Source organism: Mastacembelus armatus, chromosome 24 (assembly GCF_900324485.2).
Source record: "Mastacembelus armatus chromosome 24, fMasArm1.2, whole genome shotgun sequence".
In the NCBI taxonomy this organism is placed as follows: Eukaryota; Metazoa; Chordata; class Actinopteri; order Synbranchiformes; family Mastacembelidae; genus Mastacembelus; species Mastacembelus armatus.
The window spans coordinates 15,340,606-15,359,572 of NC_046656.1; the positions used below are offsets into that span (position 1 = coordinate 15,340,606).

The 18,967-nt window shown below is 39.9% G+C and overlaps 1 protein-coding gene across 1 annotated transcript in view; it reads right to left on the reverse strand.

Moving 5' to 3' along the window:
• LOC113137230 (exostosin-1) overlaps positions 1-17,808 on the reverse strand; it is a 150,191-nt gene extending 132,383 nt beyond the window's left edge. Inside the window, exons 1-2 of the mRNA XM_026318745.1 lie at positions 17,533-17,808; positions 15,585-16,336 (exon numbers count right to left, since the gene is read on the reverse strand). Coding sequence (XP_026174530.1) covers positions 15,585-16,336; positions 17,533-17,808 — 1,028 coding nt within the window. The remainder of the gene's footprint in view (positions 1-15,584; positions 16,337-17,532) is intronic.
• Between the last annotated feature and the right edge of the window lie 1,159 nt (positions 17,809-18,967).

Sequence of the window (18,967 nt, forward strand, 5' to 3'; positions counted from 1 at the left end):
ATATACATGAAGTCACACACTGATCTGAGCTGGAGCTCGATCATATCAGACACGTTTGATGTGTACAACAATGTGTCTGTGCAGGGAAGACTGCTGTGTGTGTGATGGATCACTCAGCATGATGAGGCTAAAGAAGTGTTTTGGTTTACACAGGTTTGTTTGTTACCTGCTCAATTTATCTCCTTGAAAAGTATTTTGGTGAGATGCTGTGCATGCAGAGTGTGTTAAAATGTTTGCACAGAGCATATAATCTAGCAGGGAACCCTGATTTTTTTTCGTGTGTTTACTACAGAATGCATTCTTTGTACAAATACATCCACTTACACATACGTTCAACAACAGAATTCATAAGTTTTCTTTAGATATACAGACTAAATATATTTTTTACTTAATAAATACTGTATTTACTTGTATTTTTATTTTCAAAGTGTTAGAGGTTTTGTGTAAAAAAAAGCTGCAATAAGTGAAGCAAAAATCCATTTTAATATTAGCAAGGTATGGAAAACAATAAAGTAGGATCCAACTTAATGTTAATGTTACATATTAATCAGCCATTGGTAAAGATTTGTATGTTGTATATGAAGTTTATGTTTTATATGAAAAGACAGAAATGAACTGTCTTGTCCTGCCTCTTCTGAGATGTGACGTCTCCAGGAACAGCAGTGATGGTGTAAATCAGTGAAAACACATTATTTAGTTTCCCATGTAAAACACTTCTCTAAAGGTTCCCTGAGCAACAATGATGGTTTAAACACTGAGCTAATGGCGTCTCTTAATGTGAAAGCACTTCTAGTCCTGCTGATCAAATTGAATCGTCTGTCCTGCTGAGATTCAAAAGTCCAGCCCGCAACTCTGTTCAGCTTTTGGCTCGTTGTTTTGGTCCTACACACCATCTGGTTGAGCCCCAATGGCTCTCACCAGTCTCCCCATAGGAAACCGTGGGCAGCAGCTCCAGCACACAATCTGATCATGGACTACGTCTGCTCACAGCCAAATGGTGGAGAGCTGAGGTAAACAAGTGTCTTTATAGAGATGTCAACATCTAACAAGCTGAAGAGGATCAAACTCTCTTCCGAGGTGTTGGAGTACAAAACCACCAGCAAATATTATTCATGTAGCCACATACTAAAAATGGACCAGTTCTGTCTGACACATTCAGGCTAAAAAAAGTGTTGACAGCAAATCATCTTCTAGTGTACTGTTTTAAAAATATGCACTGCCATTTATCTAAGCACTGTCTCTATTTGAGGCCAGTCTCAAACTCTAGACTACAGCTGTTACAGACACAAGGTCCACAGCTGCTTTGCATCAGGAAAACACTTTCTTCCTGCTGATGGCTGCAGAAGACTCCTGACCGAAAACTTGCTTTATTATTATTATACAAGTAAATAAATCGTAACACTACTTCAATCAACCATGTGTACAGTTTTTATGTGAAGCTATATTACCGTGCATATTTTATGTGATCTGATCTCATAAAAATAGTTAGGGCTGGCTTCAGGCAACCCTGAACCATCCCTTAGTTAGTTATGCTGCTATAGGCCTAGACTGCCCGAGGACCATCGGTGCACTGAGCTCCCCTACCCTAACCCCCCCCCTTCTCTCCCACCTCATGTATATTCCACCGTTGAATGTTACTAACCTTGTGCTCTCTCTCTCCCCTAGTTTGTGCTCTCTCCCTCCCTCTCTCTCTCTCTCTCTCTCTCTCTGTACCTTCTGCAGGTGTCCCTGGACCTGGAGCTGTTTATCGCTGATGTGCAGTTACTGGCCCCACCAACTTGCAGTGTCTATTTGTTGTTTATTGTTGCTGTTCTTTTCTCTCTGCTCTATCCACTCACCCCAACCGGTCGAGGCAGATGGCCGCCCAAACTGAGCCCGGTTCTGCTGGAGGTTTTTTTTTCTTCCGTTAAAGGGAGTTTTTTCCTCTCCACTGTCGCCAAGTGCTTGCTCATAAGGGAATTGTTGGGTTTTTAGTTTTAGTTTTTGTAAAGTGCCTTGAGATGATTTGTATTGTGATTTGGCGCTATACAAATAAAATTGAATTGAATTGAATTGAATAACCACAGTGGTTTTAAATTACACAGGAAAAGAATTACATTTAAAAGTTTAGTACTTTTGTTACATTCACTGTTGACTGAGTCACCACCATCAGGACGTATTATACTGTGTGTATATTGAGAAAAGAAGACTTTATTGATTTCCTCAGAGGAAATCCATATTCATATTTACAATAATAATTACACACAAAATAAAAATGAAGCAGAAAGCTTAATTAAATTTTATACATACAATACATTAAAATACTAAGTTTAGGGAATAACAATAAGAAATAGCATACATTGCAAATATGTTTGAAGTATTTATTTGGGCATGAAGTGTGTGTGTGTGTGTGTGTGTGTGCAGATGTGATTGGACCAGAGATGAACAATCCAACACACACACAAACACACATGCACACACCTCACAGTTAGAAAGAGAGGTAGGAGGTAATAAGAATGGAGATTAGACTTTCGATTAAACTGCTTTCTTATTCTCCAGCCCTCCAACAGCTTTGACACGGAGCGTCTGAGAAGCAGCCGTGGCCAATTCACCATCAGCATTTACAAACAGAAACGACTTTGAACACTCACTTCTGAGAGTGTGTCTGAGTTTCCAGTCGGCGGCCTTAGCACTCAAAGGGGAATGTCTCATTGTGCTGGGGACGGAAAACTGCATTAGTGTGTGTGTGCGTGTGTGTGTGCGTGTGTGTGTGTTTGCTCATGCATATGCATGTGGAACAAATACATGACAACGTGAAATAAACAAAACAACAAGGAAGCTGTCAGTTCATAGCAGACTGGGTCACAGGAGAAGGTGGTGATAACGTGCACACGTGCTCGCACACAAACACATACACGCACACGCACACAGAGAGATGCACGAAGCAGGTCACGACTAAAAACAGAAGTGAGCAGAAAGACAAACTGCTGTCATCACATCACAGACGTGAGGCTCAGTGAACAAAGAGAAGACTGAGATTCACAGGTTTGCTTTCAAAACTAATGCCAGAAATTTTCCACCAATGCTGCCACACATTTTCACTGCTGTGTTTTCACTTACAGATTTGCAAAGAAAGGGTCTGTGGAAATCTTCTGGTTAACTTTCCATTCCTAGCAGAAGTATGGAGAAAGTTGGGAAGTCTGTGACAAACTTATATTTAGTTCACTGCAGAAAGTAGCTGTGGCAGACCTGAAGCTCCTTTAGCTTTCCAAGGTTCTTAAGAGTCTTTCAAGAGCACCGGGAACTTGAATTGAGCAGCATCTCCTGAGCAGCCATGAAATACAGTTCATGGCACCTACACTCAAAGAAGACAAACTAAAGTGAATACCTGTGACAATGGTTACACATTGATTGTCACTTACTGTACTGTACGGTTTGCTAATTTCCACACTGGAAAAGCCCAAGTACATGCATGTTTGCTTGGTAATACTATGTTTCTGCATCTGTCAACATTTGTTGCAAAAACACATAATGCTTAGATTTTTCATTTTTAAACTAAATATTTGCGGCAATCACAATGTTTTCTTGTTCAGAGAAATGATCAAACCAACTCCTAAAATTCTATTTAAACAAATAAATGATACTAAATCAACCTAAATAAAAGGTCAATACAAAGCATTTTCCTTGTTTAAACAGCAGATATTGGAAAAGCACATCAACAGTAGAGGATAATTAGAGAAATATTAATTGCTGTAGCACAATGAACACAACAGTTTTATAACTTTAATTTTGCTTGTTTTAACAGTATATTGCAAACACAGTGATGTGTGACCTGGATGTAAACCGTGTTTTTAGAGTTCTTCACTGCTGACCTTGGTATAAGAAAATCTTATACACACTTTCTTTCTGATGTTCATTAGACTCATGTATTTGTTTTATCTGTCAGTCATGCCTCAGTGAGCTGTAAATGTCATGTATCTTCTGCAGTTATTTTTTTTTTTTGTTGTTGTGAGCAGCAGCGAAGCAGAGAGAGAAAAGCGAGTGGGAAACAAAGTTGAGCTGCAGAACTTCAGTCTGAGAATTAGCCACCGACACAAAATATCCAGAGGTTATCTTGACAGAGTGTCAAACAGCAGCAGCATATTTTGTGTTTGATGTGTCTCTGCGTGCTAGAGTCAGCAGGAACAACATATGGCTCCATTAAAAATAACACAAGTCATTTAGTAGAACAGGTTAGATTTGCCAACACAGCCGCAGAACCACTGACAGGAATGCTTTTACGTTTATGAGTCAATGTACAGACCAGATTGACTAAAACTCAAAATGTACTGTGATTCAAATAAATTTATACTGGTCTATTCTTCACTGGTTAAAGTTAAATATTTTTTACATTTATTAGTGTCTTTCTTTTATTATGACTCACATTGTGTGTGAACAAAATAATAAAGATCTTCTTAGATGATACTAATGATTGTTATAAAGGTTGAGCAAGAAACATTTGGCTAAAATAAATCCAATTAAATGCTTGTCTGTTCTTACTGTGTTTTTTACACCTTGGCCTGGTAATGATGCAAAGCTGCTCTCCTTTACAATGGTACAGATGTGACAGGACATACATGTATCTGTGAAAACTAGAGTGGACGAATTAAAAAAAAAAAAAAGAGTCTCCAGTGGCAAAAAGCAACTTAGTTCTGTCACCCAATTTTTTCACATCAAACTGACTCGACATAGCAACAAAATGAATGCTGAAAGAAATTTTGTTTACGATGGCCTTGTTCCATTAAGTGTCCCAGTACTGCAGTCTGCATCTAAATGGCATGCGCTCAAAATCTCTGTTCTCGCTATGTTACACATCACATCAGTTTTAAAAGTCATGTTCTGCGTTCATTCATTAGCTCCCAATGACTCAAACTTATAAACAAAGTAGTTTATGATATAGAGCAAAGAAAGTGTTTTAACAAACATTTACAGCAATACAAAATTAAAATATTAGTGATTTGGACACATAAGCTGCCCTTGTTACACAGAAAAGACCAGACAGACTAGAAATGGTCTTTTACATTTCTGCTGTCAGGAGTCAAAGGGCCTTGTACCGTTCTCTCACCAACCCTAAGGCTGTTTCTGCTCTATATTTATGACTGTGTGTCTGTGTAGGCAGCTCTCGCCTCAGGCACGTCAAACTCAGCCCGTAAGGATGAACCAACAGGCATCAAGCAGACACACACACTTATAATCGTCACACAGCCCTATTTTGGTCTGATCCCAACGTTGAAACAACCCTCTCTTGACCCGCTGTCACGTTACAAGGCTGACATCGGTTACAGAGAGATGGAGATTTGTGGGGAAAATCTGAAAGAAGAAAGAAACTAATGAGCATGAGTAATGGAGGATGGAGAAAAGAGGGAGATAGGACAGCCTGGGAAAGGACGGGAGGGAAGAGAGGTTTGGAGGAGTGATGGGAGGAAGAAAGGAGAAGAGGATGGAGGGAGAGCAGGAGGAGGGGAGGAGAGGAGGAAAGGAATAGAGCAGACAGAAATATGACAGTGAAGCGAGATAAGAAGGAATGATGAGGAGGAGGAATGATGAAAATAGGAAAGGAAACGAGGAAAGAGGAAAGAAGGGAAACTAAATGAGGAGATGAGGGAAAAAGTGAGGAGAGGAAATGAGGAGATGAGAAGGCAAAGCAGAACAATGAAAGGAAAGAAAGGAACAAGATAAGAAAGGAGGAATGAGAGGAGAGGAGTAGAAGAGTATACAAGAAGACATGGGAGAGGAGGAAATGAGAGGAGGAAAGTAAAGAAGGAAAGGAGCGAAGTGGAGCAGAAGACGGAAAAGGGAGAAAGAAACAAAAGGAGGAAACAAGGAGCTAAAACAGGTGAGAAGGGAAGGGAGGAGGAAGAAAAAAGTGAAAAGGCAGAAAAAGGAAGAGGGGCAGAGAATGAAAGGCGCAGAGTGTTGGTTGTTCAGTGTGTAAGCATGTGATAAGCAGCTGTGATCCAGCTCTATCTGCCTGAGGACAGAAACCGATAAGAGGTAATCTATTCTGATCATATTTACACACACACACACAAACTTTACAACCTCACTTACTGTGTGTTACTCATGTTGGCAGGTCAGCTCTCTAATGTCTATAATGAAGGGTTAAAAAAACAGATACACAATGTTGGGCAGACAACACCAGCTATCTGTAGACATCATCTTGATGGGCATGAAACAAATGAATAATGAAGTAATTTGAAAATAATCATCATATTAGTCAGTTAATCAATATCAGAAGTTATCATCAGTTGTAGCCTAACGTGTGTAAAGTATATGTGTGTATTCTCAGTGTCAGTGTCACAGTGAAGTCTGGCTGAGTTAAAGCGATATATTAAATATCAAAGACACAGACCTGCAAAAAACAGATTTTTGGCCTATGGGCAGCAGGAACATGTTGAAACACAGCACAGACATTTCATCACCTTTTAAGTTAAAAAGAATGACCTTGTTAGCAAAGAGTTGCAAAGCTACACAGCCAGCAGTTAGGAATCCACCTTATCATACATTTGGAGTCACGTTTCTGGCCACCTGATGAGCTCTGTTTTTGGTCTCCACCAGCTCCTGAGGGACATATCTGACTCTTTAGCTGCTAACTGCTCCACTGTGTTCCCCAGCTAGTCATTAAGTATGAATGTGTGCTGTTTACTGCTGAGCAGGCCGTGTGTAGTGACCCACTCGACCGTTCAAATCAGTATTTTTCATACACACTACTAATGCACCCACTGCTCTGACCTAACATATTTATGGTGTACTGTGTGTGTTTTTTTTTTTTTACTGCCAGTTTTTTTAAAGTACAAAAAGGTAGTAAAAATAAAACATCTGCAGGACGAAGAGGCTGACAGACGCGTTTCCCTCCGTCTCTAAACCATGACACTGCAAAAGTCCATAGGCCAAGAATAGCCGGAGGGTTTCAAGTGCAATATCACATTTTCATAATGAGAACCAATGAGCTGTAAATCCCTGCTGACAGAGTTATGGAGCGAGAAGAGCTTATGGCGGCGATACTGAAACTATTAAGCAGTTGCCTCCCTCCAGCACAAGGTGCTCTATGTATGTGTGTGTGTGTGTGTATGTAAACATACTGGATATTTATATATGTGTGTTTGTCAGCATTAACAAGAAACAGCTGCATGTGGCGGTTCGCTGCTAAACTCCCATTGTGATGCTTAGATTCTCTTGGTTTACAAGCTATGTTTTTTTAATTAAGACGCTCCCCCTTTGACACTGGGTGTGTATGTGCGAGTGTGTATGTATATGTGTGTCTTTCTATCGTTGTGAACACACTGTTTTAAAAACAAAAAACAGGAAATATACTATAAAAATAACAGCCGACAGCAGAAAATCAAAAAAGGGTGATGATGATGATGATGTGAATGCATGAGTATGTATGAAATATACACTCAAAACAAGAATTCCTTCTAATAGACTATTTCATGTGGTTAGGTTGTTCAGTCTGCAGTCACATGTTTGTCTCATAATAAAGTCATACATTTCTGAACAAATCTTTTCTTAATACTAGTTAAATCAATTGTGATTTTCTGTCGTGTTCCCAGAATTCCTTAAAACAAATAACAGTGAATAAAACTAGTGATTTTTAATTGATCTTTGTGGAAATTCATGACGCCGTCCTCTGCAGGAGAGTCAGATGTCAGTTGAGAAGAATCCCTGGAGTTTATAGACATAGTGTTTTGCTCAAGGACACTTCAGCACATCACAGTCAGGGGATTTGGGCCAATTTTTACTGCAGGCAATGTTTTAGAGTTTGACTTAAAAGAAAAACAGAAAAACTGTAGATGCTAAAAACAAATTAATTGCAAGGAGACTCTAAACTCTCACTGGTCGGGCCTGTAGGAGCAGGTGTATGAATGTGTTTGCATGTGTGGACTGGTTTGACTAATGTTGTGGGGACAGAAATCTGTTTAGAAAGTCACAATTTGGGGACAAAAAAATTTCCTCAGAGAAAAAAACCTAATTTTAGAATGATGACCTGGTATAAAGATTGTTAGCTTAAGATTTAAACAAGATGCTGGTCCCACCCTGTTAATCATTACACTTCAGTGCAAGAATTTGGTTTAAAGTGAAGTTATGTTTAATTTAATATTAAGTTAATGAAGGAATGAATGAACGAATGCAACACATGTGAGTGAGTGTGTGTTTGTGTGTGTGTGTGTGTGTGTGTGTGTGTGTGCCTTTGGCTAATAGAAAACTGACACCATACACAGGTTAAGCTGCACCAGGTGCCGGTTTAAAGTAAAAAAAAAAAAGCTCTGATAAGCCCAACACAAAACATAAAGATGTAGTTGCCAAGTGACTGACAAAAAACTGAACCATGTAGCTGCTATTTACATCCACCAGAAACACGACTCTAAATGTTTGCTAATACAGATGTGTAAATGGACAACTCTGAGCTTCACCCGAGAAATTATGTTAGAGTAACAAATAATCATTAATGCTTTTCAGACAGCAACTTTAGGTTGCCAGGTTTGAAAACATCTGTTTACGCTTTGTTTGTACTAAGCACGTTATTGAAAATTAAGGAAAAATAATAGCTAAAGGTAAAATAAGTACTTTATTGTCATCTTTGTTGTCATGGTTACAATATTAAACCCCTGTTTAATGTTAGATAACGATCACGATTACGATCACGGTGGTCACTCAACTTTTGAGACCTGTGTTATGCCAACCGTCACATCCACCCCGACCTCTTCACTGCATGGCCTCTGTTGCTCTATAACGTCACCTGGCTTCCTCCTTTGCTCTGCTCATAATCGCTGCGGATGTTCTGGGGCATTTGCTGAAACAAGTGATGCTGTCTCACATGACTGCTAAATGTCACTTAGCAATAAAACGTAACGATGGGTTGTAACAAGCTCATTGCACACAGAAACTATGGGAACTTTGTTTTGCAACCTGACAACTCAAAAACTCTTTCTCTTTATGGCTGCTCTATAAAGAATTAGACCCCATTAATAAAACAATTACAAAATATTAAACTTTTACACAAGGAGATACATCCTCTGTAAAACATTTGTGATCTATCAATGGAAATGTTTAAAAATACCCAATTAATATATTTCTGCTTTTTTGGACACACAGATGCACAGTCCTGTAAAATGACACTTCTGTTTCTCTCTCCTAAGCCTCCCTCTCGTTTTATTTCTCAGTGGAACCAAAGAGCAGTGTGTGTGAAACGTGATGGATTCACACTGCAATCCATCCTGCCATGTAGTGTTCCCACTATTTTACTGCCTCTCTAATTCTGTCCTCTCTGTCTCTCTCAGCGAGGATGGATGACATACATCCTGGAATGACCCACACACCTTTACTTCAACCCAACTAATCGTCAGCTCTCAGCTAACAAATGGACAAGGGGAAGGTGGAAAAAAAAGAAAGGCAGCAACAAAGAAATTAGAGTGAGGTACATAGAGTGCCGGAAATGAGATATACACAGGGAAATAAAGTGATGTGCTGCTGAGTGAGAAGGCTGGCAACACTTCATACTGGAGAAAATGACATCCTTTCTGCACACAGACAGCATAGCCTGTTATTCTCCCAGACAAAGAGATTGCTCTTCCAGTGTGAGTTGTTAGGACTGTCAAATGGTTGTGGTGAGGAATAGGTACTCACCATTTCTTTGAAAGAATGGATTCATAATTTGAATTTTTATTCTTACATGGAGAGAAAAGGTCAAGTAAAGCTACAGAAAGGCCAATTGAGTGGAGCATTTCAGAAGGCTTGCAGTTTTCCAAGCTCGGTCTTTATGCAAACTTATAGGTAGAAGTTCTAAAAGTGCTCAAATATGGACGAGTGCACATGCTGATATCATGTGCATTAGAGTCCACCTTCACCTCTACAAAACTGACATAATCTACAGGTTCACATGTATTGATGGTAAATATTATATTATTAATAATAGATGCAGCCTTTTAGCATACAGTCATTTGCTGAATTGATAACACTTCCATTTATTTAGTTCTATTTTGAGAGCAGAGACATAAAGTTTATTCAATAATCCAATAAAGTTAATTCAATAAAGTTAACCAATCTGACAAATGTTTGAGATCACACCGTAATTCAGTTTGTACTGACTGCTCGACATTTGATATATTAACTTCTCTTTCCCTTTAGGACTGACAGAGTGTCTGCTAAAATAAATACCAAGGCCTTGTTGCACTAAATGTCAATCTATGTTTGGCTTTCACAAGTCAAGAAAAACCATTAACCTCCATTCACCTGCTGATTGGCCATGGTGGTCAAGTCAAACCTGATCAATAGATTTTCTTTTCACCCTCCAACCGGCCTTGGCAGAAACCTTCGATGTATTGATGAGTTCAGCTGCTGTCTTCTGCTGCCTGAGAAATCTGCAGGCACCCAAAGGCCCCAAAGGAACACTTAAAGACACTCTAAAGAACAAGCAAACCCACAACTTTTATAGGTAATAAAGGTAATAGGTAATAAACTAAGGCAATAAAAATGAATATTGTTTGGTTTAGTAATAACCCAGTTTGGTTATTATATTTGCAACCCATCTCTTTACTACAGCTTTTGAATAAGAAGAAAAATGCTATATAGTCAAGTTTTTTGTATAAATCAGACGCATAAGATTTAATTGGTATGATTATATGTTCAAGTGTGTGAGGTTGTTTGTCTTCATGTAGCCCTGTGATGGACTGGTGACCTGTCCTGTGTCTGACCTGTCCCTGCCTTCCACCCAAAGAGAGGTGGGTTAGGCTCCAGCAGATGCCGGTGACCCTGGTTAGGAATAAGCGGGTATAGATAATGGATGGATTATATGTTCAAGGTTAATGCAGTATTTGGCATATTCAGCAGCCCCTTTTCCCTATTCCAGACAACCCTATGTTTACACTATTTAATTATCTTACAAGTTCATTTCCTGGGGTCCCTTCTCATGAATATGGGCATTTTTACCAAAATTCTGTTTTTTGCGTCCTTTTTGTTTCTTAATTAGGATCTTAAATCAATTACACATGAAAGCTTCTTTAGAAACCTTAAATTTGGCCCTCTGAAACTGGCAGACTCTGTTATTATTCCTCATGGCGCTCTTCATCATGACTTGCATCAAAGATGCACTGAGACAGCAGTAAAACCTTTTCCACACTTTAGTTTAGCTCGGCAGCCAGCAGGGGAAGAGGCGAGTAAAAAGAGGACGATGAGTGAGGACAGATAAGGGAAAGTAAAGGAGAATAGGGGAGGATGAGGAGAAGGATAAGAGGAGGAGGAAGAGAAGAGATGAAGGTGAAAAGAGGAGGAAGGGAAATGGGGGAGATAAGCGCTGACAAGGAAAAAGTACATTGACTTTTGATGTGCTTTAATAGAACATCTCACAACAAGGCTGGAAAGAAATAGCTAAAGAAAAAAAAAAAAAAAAAAACTCACACACCCACACACTCACTCTACTACACATCGTCAGCGCTGGCCACCCATATGACCATAGCTGACATTTAAATTAATACAGACCCTTTTCTCCTGTCATACATATTGAATTCTGCAGCTGCCAAACAGTCACAGATGTGACAGCAGCTGTGTTTCCATCTGAGTATTTTTATACTGGGACGCATCAAATTAGAAATGCTGAGCAGAAGGAGCACTTTATAACTAATTCATTCAGTGTCTTTACTTGCTCATTATAAAACAATTCTTAAATTATGACAGAACAGCATTTGGACACTTAGTGTGAAATCTGTGCATAATGCCCTTTCTGAGATGTTGTATGTGCATTGTACTATATGTCCTGGTAATGCAATAAAAGGAAACACACAGTGACAGCACTGATGGGCCTCAACATGTCAGGATACTTTCTCTTTAGATATGCTTATGTTTCAATATCTTTGTGTTAGTCTTTGAGGTTTCTACTCAAACTAAAATTAAGAACAATACCGCACAATAAATTCAGTGATAGTGTTTATACATTAGAAAACAAGAAATGACAGGTATGAAATTCCATACTATAGTCCAGTCAGTACAGATCCACAAGACTAAAGGTGAAGGACTAAGATACACGTTAACCCAACAGTAATTTATTATGTAGTGTATCAGACTCTTGCATCCAGGAATTTGGGAAGTTTCGCTAAGAGGTTTGTGCATCAGATGTCTGTCACAGGTGCTACTGCAGGTGGAATATTTTTATAACACATCTGATTCAGTATCGACACACCCAGCTTGGCGGAGTTTGCCTGTGCAAACAGAACAACATACGTCACTGAACTATTATCAGCCATTACTGTCAATTATTACCATAAAACAGACCTTAATGCATCCTGCTCACTAACATCCTTCTATTATGTTGGTAATGTTGGTACTATGGTGAGTGTGTGGTATTGGGTTAACTCTAAGAACACAAAGAGATTGTACAGTGTTTTTTTTTTTTTTTTATGGTCTGATTTTATGATTTAGAAACCCACTTTGTGTGATTCACAGTCTACCCCTGTGAAATTTTAAAATACATTCAGGGCTTTTTCATGGCTATATTTTATTTCCACAGGGCCAGGAAGAAAACCATGAAGAAATAAGGAGCTAAAATAGCTTCAAGATCAAGAAAAGAAGAGGTCGATGAGCAGGGAGGAACAGATGACGGGGAGATGTTTATGGATTTACTGTACAGGCGGCTCGACACCTCTGATCACATTTGGCCACCGTCTACACGCTTCTTGCTTCTTCCTTTCTCTCTTTTGACCATGAAAGCTATTGTGAAAGATGTGACAGCGATCTCAATTAAATCTTTTATCTGCTGCTCTGTAAACCGAGCCTGATATCAAACATTCTTTGGGGAGACAGCGAGGCTCTAATTGGTTGGGCCGACTGTTATCTATGTACAGTAAAACAGCCTGAGTTCAATCGAGCGCCTCTCAGTGGGAGGTGAGATCTCTATCTATCGCCTTCATTCGAGCTTAATTCAATTGGAGGGCAATTATCGACTGCCCTGAGGCTTCAAGATCCTCGGTGGTTTGTGTTCCCATCAGGGAGCTTCGCTGTAGGATCCCCCTCAGCTGCACTGGGTGATGTCTGTATCGATGTGCTGTGTGTAAAACACCAGAGCAGGCAGCAGCAAACAAACAAGGCTTTCACAGTCACGTCAACATCCAAAAGACTGTAAAGCTGCCACTATACAGAAAATACAGTCAAGTAATTAGTTATATCACTTGTTACCTCACTTTTGCTACTCGGAACAACTCTCTGAATCAATTAGCAGCACCTGAAGAAACAAAAAAAAAAATAAAAAAAACAAAAAAAACTTTATGGTTTATTAAAAGCTTGCCTGTGTCTTCAAGATATTTCCTAGAGAAATCAATATACTGGAGTTACTGGATTTCAAACTGTATTTCTATAAACATACACTTCAGACCTAAAGTTTGTTTCTCCATCATCACTTTCACTAACATTTCCCTTGGGTATTTTTTTATTTTTATTTTTTTACAATTGCTGGATAAATGGTCAATTCTGCCGTTTACTGATAGGTGTCGGTTTCACTGCAATAAAACTAAAACTGTCTTCTTATTACATAGCTGCACAATACTATTTGCATTTTAGTCTGTGCTTCAGGCACGTCATCTTTACATAAAAACAGACAATTAACTAATCCCATACAAATCAAACCAGTGATTTATCAACAGTGTTAGTTTTGCAAAAATCAAACATCATGTTTGGGAAAAATCTCAAAAATGAAATGGAGGTTCTACTTCTTTTGTCTCTGTTACACAGGAAATTTAATCCAGGAACTAATTCACTCAATGACAAATGGGAGGGGGTGAAAGAGAGAAAGGAGAAATGAAAGCAGCACTGAGAGCTAAATTCAGTGCCACTGTCAGAATAAGCTCTTTGGTTTAGGTATTGGATATCAGGCCAATGCCAGACTGAGACAGACACTGCACTAATGTACAATTTATGTAGTGAAGGAGCCTCTTAAGCACTTTCTGTTCATTAATGTACTCTATTGATTATCACCCTTTGTATTTTATGCAGCAGGCAGAGTGCACTGGTGGATTTTCTTTTACATGAATTATGCAGCCTAGTTAGTGAAGCTTATCCCGTGTTTTTCTTCTCTACAAAAGCTGCACCAAAGTGCTCATAAAACCACCAGTTTTACCAACCACATTCATTAATGTGCACATTTTCATGCGCTCCAACAACAACGCTATAACGTAGCATACAAAGCTTTTTCAGCATTCTTGTGTCTGCCATAATGCTCAGCTCTGACACTGTCAGACTCACATTAGGATCAGCAATCCTCTTACACACCTAGAGAAAAGAAACAAAACAATGAGCGAACATATAGTAGATGAAAAGACTATTTAAGGTAAATGGGGATTTCAGAGAACACAGGCAGTCACACACTTCCCAATACTTCAAACCTAGAGGTAATGGTTTTTTCTCAGAAAAACAACCGAGCTCTGTCAAGTCAGCAGTTTTTAAGTCAGCAAGTCAGTTTTTCCTAAAGACCAACTTATTGAATAATAACATTTAACTATACAGGTTTATCTATGCTCTATGATCAATATCTTGCTGCACTGATCTGAAATTGAGTGACTGTACATATCTGCTCACCCAATACACAGTAGATAGGAACACGTTCAAACACTCTAAAAGCAGAAAGTCAGTAGTTTAACTTTACAATCATCTGCCAAAACAATCAAATGTGTCACTGTCCTAATATTTGCAGAGTGGACTGTGTACAGATTCCAGTTGTTGTGTGGAAGCACTTGGCAGATTTTTGAATCCACAGTGGTTTTTCCTTTGGGCATCTGAAATTTTTAAACCTGAAATATGCAAGCAATGACTCTTGGGCTAACATATCCAGGAAAAAGAGAGAAGCTGCAAATGTTGTTCCCATTTCCCTCCACACGCAGTGGTTTCCTTCCTTTCAGCTGTCAGCTCTCGCTAAAATTTTCAAAAGGTGAGCTTCCCTTCTCGTCTCAGATCACTTTCCTCTCGACCAACTACTGAGCTGACAAAACTTTCTCTCAACATTCGACGCCTCTGCTCCTCTCTCTCTTCCACACGCGCACATTTACACATTACACGCCGCAGTACAAACACACTCACATTTTCATAGCATTTTGTCTCAGGAGTACTTTGAAGCTCAACTCCCATGATAATTGTGAAATATGAACATAAAAGTTTCCAACCTGTTTCACTCAAATAAAGAGGTACTTCATACACAACAGTTATTGTCTCAAGCAGGAGAGTTTTCTTTAGCCAGTAAACCAAATTTGTAATGATCAGCAGCAATAACACACACATCCAATGAGCCAATGTAGTGTTGCACAAACACACACCACATTTGAAATTACCAACTGTCAATCAATAAGATATTATAGTTTAACCACTGCCACGGTGCTAATGTGTGTTAAAATGCAGGCTGTGTTCTCCAACCAACTCTGCAGGGACAAAAAAATAAGTGAAAATGCCCAAAATCATAGGGGCCTCTTCAATGAAAGAGAGAGAATTCATACAACTTGGTGGAACTTTAAAGCATAATTACTCTTTTCAAACACACGCCCACCCAGAACCAGTTAAAGAGATGAAGAAATAAAAAGTATATTCCTTACTTTGAGTATTCTTCATTATCTCTGTCACAGCGAGAGTCTTTGTGTTTCTCCCAGTCTTTTCCATGTTTACATGTGGTCAGCAGAATAATATCTTCTCCATTATGTATGTGATACAGAGCATTCCTTGTCTCCGAACCGATGCCAGTGAGGTACCGCTTCCCTTTGAAAACCAGCAGGTACTTCCTGGAAGGCAGCGCATCGTTTAGTGTCAGATAACCTGTGCCCCCTCCTTTCAGCGGGTGCTCCTTGGAGAATAAAGGGATGGAGATATCAAAGTTTGGTCGAAAGTTGACCACATCTGCACTGGCCTTGGCCAGCATGGCCTGGCCCACCTCAAAGCCCAGATCCTCTGTGTAGTCTGGCCAGGTGCCAGAGTAGAGGTTGAATATGAGGTGGTTCCTGCCATCGCTCCAAGTCGGCAGGCTCTGGATGCGGGACCTGACATTCTGTACGTACTGAGCAGACAGCTGGTCCCTGTCCAATGTGTCCACTGCTAAAATGAACAGACAGGCCTTTGAAGGATCTGTAGTATGGAAGCGAGACTCCCTGATGGATGACAGGATCTTCTGGTAGGTCTCTGAGACCTCATCCCCTCTCTGGGGAGGATAAATGTAAACCCTGAAGCCCGACTGGCAGCGAGAAAAGTCGAAACAGGTTTCCATTCGGCAGCGCTTGTTCTTATAGATGTTGTCACGAATTGCCCGTCGTTCCCTAGGGGAGGTGTGCTGGTGATGAAGCTGAGGGCTGTCCTCCTGTGCACACACAGAAACATATCACTAGTGCAGCTCAAAACACAACATAAAACCTATTGACACCTTACAAAATCCAGAGTTTACATGTACAATACAGGAAAAAATCCAAACATTCCTCCAAAATATCAATCATTGAGTTACAGAATCTGCATTATTTTGACAATTTGTGTGTGTATCTACAACATTTTAAAAACTTTGCATGCCTGAGCCATCGCTTTAGATGTGGAGATGAATAGTGACTGTCCTCAGTGGTGCTCAACCATTCTGCCTTGTGACCCTTGGAAATAAACCTGTGTCTATGTGTAAATCTTTCTCAGTGTTTGATTATATCTGTGTCTGTGTTCACCCAGACAACAGCACTGCAAAAAATAACACAGCCCCCTCATTCTTTCAATGAGACCTCAGTCTTGGTGCAGCAGGGCACTGACACAGAGAAAAAAAAACACACACATAAGCATAAAAGTTGAACCTGGTTGAACTTTTGTTACAACACAATTGAGCTTCACCCAGGAAGGTGCCGCACTGGCCAATCAAACAGATGACAAGCTACTCTGTAACATAAACAATGTATTTCTATTGTTAGTGCCTGAGTTTGAAAATCCTTCCTCATTGTATTTACAACTGAGCAGTGTTTTATGGTCTCATAAGCCTTCAGACTCATGGCTCCATTATGCAATTCAGCCTTCCTGAATAATATTTTATCATCTCACCAGCACCTGATGCACCACACTCCACCACTGCAGCCCCTACACAAAGAGCCAATATAGAAAATGTATCACTTTTCCTTTTCACAGTCACAATAGCTGCACTTTACTCACATAAACATCCACGAAAAGGGAAAAAATCTAGGTGTGAATGTAACAGACTGTTAGTCTGCTCCTCATCTCTGAGGGCCATAATTTCTGCGCTACTTTAGCCCAACTAGCATAACACACTCTATGCTACCTTACTGTTGGCAGTCAAGGTGCATTCTGGGTAATATAGGCAGCAAATTCTAACAAGGAAGGAAAATTTGTGGATTAAAAAGAACTTTTGATCCTTTTCTTTGTAAACTTGTGTGTTACATGAGTGCAATGGTAAATGGGTAGAGTAGTATTTTAAATAGTAAAACTAACATAAGGGATAAACAAAACACATAAGACATCAAACTAAAGCTGAATTCTGTGAACACTCAAACAGCATTGTGCTTTATCTACCTCCTGCTCTCCCCCCTCCAAGTACGGCTCCAGCAGCTCGGTCGACTCTGGCCAGTGCCTGGGCGGTCTGGATGTATGTCTCTGGGGCAGGGGTTGGGGCTGGTACACGTCCTGGCTCTGGTGGTAGTACTGGAATTCCTGCTGGTGGTACTGGGGAAACTGGTGATATTGGTACGGCTGCTGCTGGAACTCCCCGATTTGTAGACCCCACAGGTAGATGAGGAAGAGAAGACCGGCCCCCACAGACACAAGCAGGTACCGCTTCTTGGCCTGCATGTGTGCTGTGGGGGGAGGAAGAGAAGGAGGTGGTGGTGGTGGGTTTTGGGCGAGGGAGCGAGGAAAAGGAGAGAGCAGAGTAGGGAAGTTGCCACAACAAGGCGAGAAGGAGAAAAGTATTGTGAGAGGAAACAAGAAGAAGAAAATAAAGTGAATGTAAAAAAGAGGATAAAGTAAGAGACAGGTGGAAAATGAGAAAGTATCTGAAGAGGTGGTATGTATAAGTAAAAGGAAAAAAGAGGAAAAGAAAAAAGGAAAAAAGGAGGATGAGGAACTAGGAGAAGGGGAGCAGGGAGGTAGACAGAAGTCAGCTTGACTCACGGGGTGCCCTCTCTATCCACAGGTCGGCATTATGGGATCTAGAGTCACTGAAAGAAAAATTGAATTGAATTTAAAAAACATACAAAGTGAACCTTTATTACTGACCCATTTTTAAAAAGAAACCCACACTAAGAGAAAACCTGGGTAAAGGCATGATATTATAAAGGGGTCAAAGGTTAAGTCTCCTCTAAAGCCGTTAGATCTTCTCAAATATGATTATTTTTAGTCCATCATGATTACAAAACCTAAAAACAGATAAATGCATAAGAAGACACAATGTGCATTTTGCTCAGGACAAACTTTCTGTTTTAATTTTCTCACTTGTATAAAATGAATAAACTAATAAAAGCATACCCCTAACACATTCATCAGTTCCAAGTTGAATCAGTGGTGTTGTTTACAAGCTCTAATGAATGTGTCTTGCAATACTATTTTATTTAAACTGTTAAATAATATTGTACTTTAATATATGCAGCATGGTGGAAGAGTGGTTAGCACTGTTGCCTCACAGCAAGAAGGTCGTGGGTTTGCAACCTGGCCTTTCTTTGTGGAGTTTTCATGTTCTCCCTGTGCCCGGTTTACTCCGGATACTCCAGTTTCCTCCCACAGTCCAAAAACATGTATGTCAGGTTGATTGGTGACTCTAAACTGCCCATAGGAGTGAGTGTGAGTGTGTGAGGTTGTTTGTGTCTATGTGGCCCTGTGATGGACTGGGGACCTGTCCAGGGTGTACCCCTGCCTTTCACCCAAAGAGAGCTGGGATAGGCTCCAGCAGATCCCTGTGACCCTGGTTAAGGAATAAGTGGGTATAGAAAATGGATGGATGGAGGGTAAACAT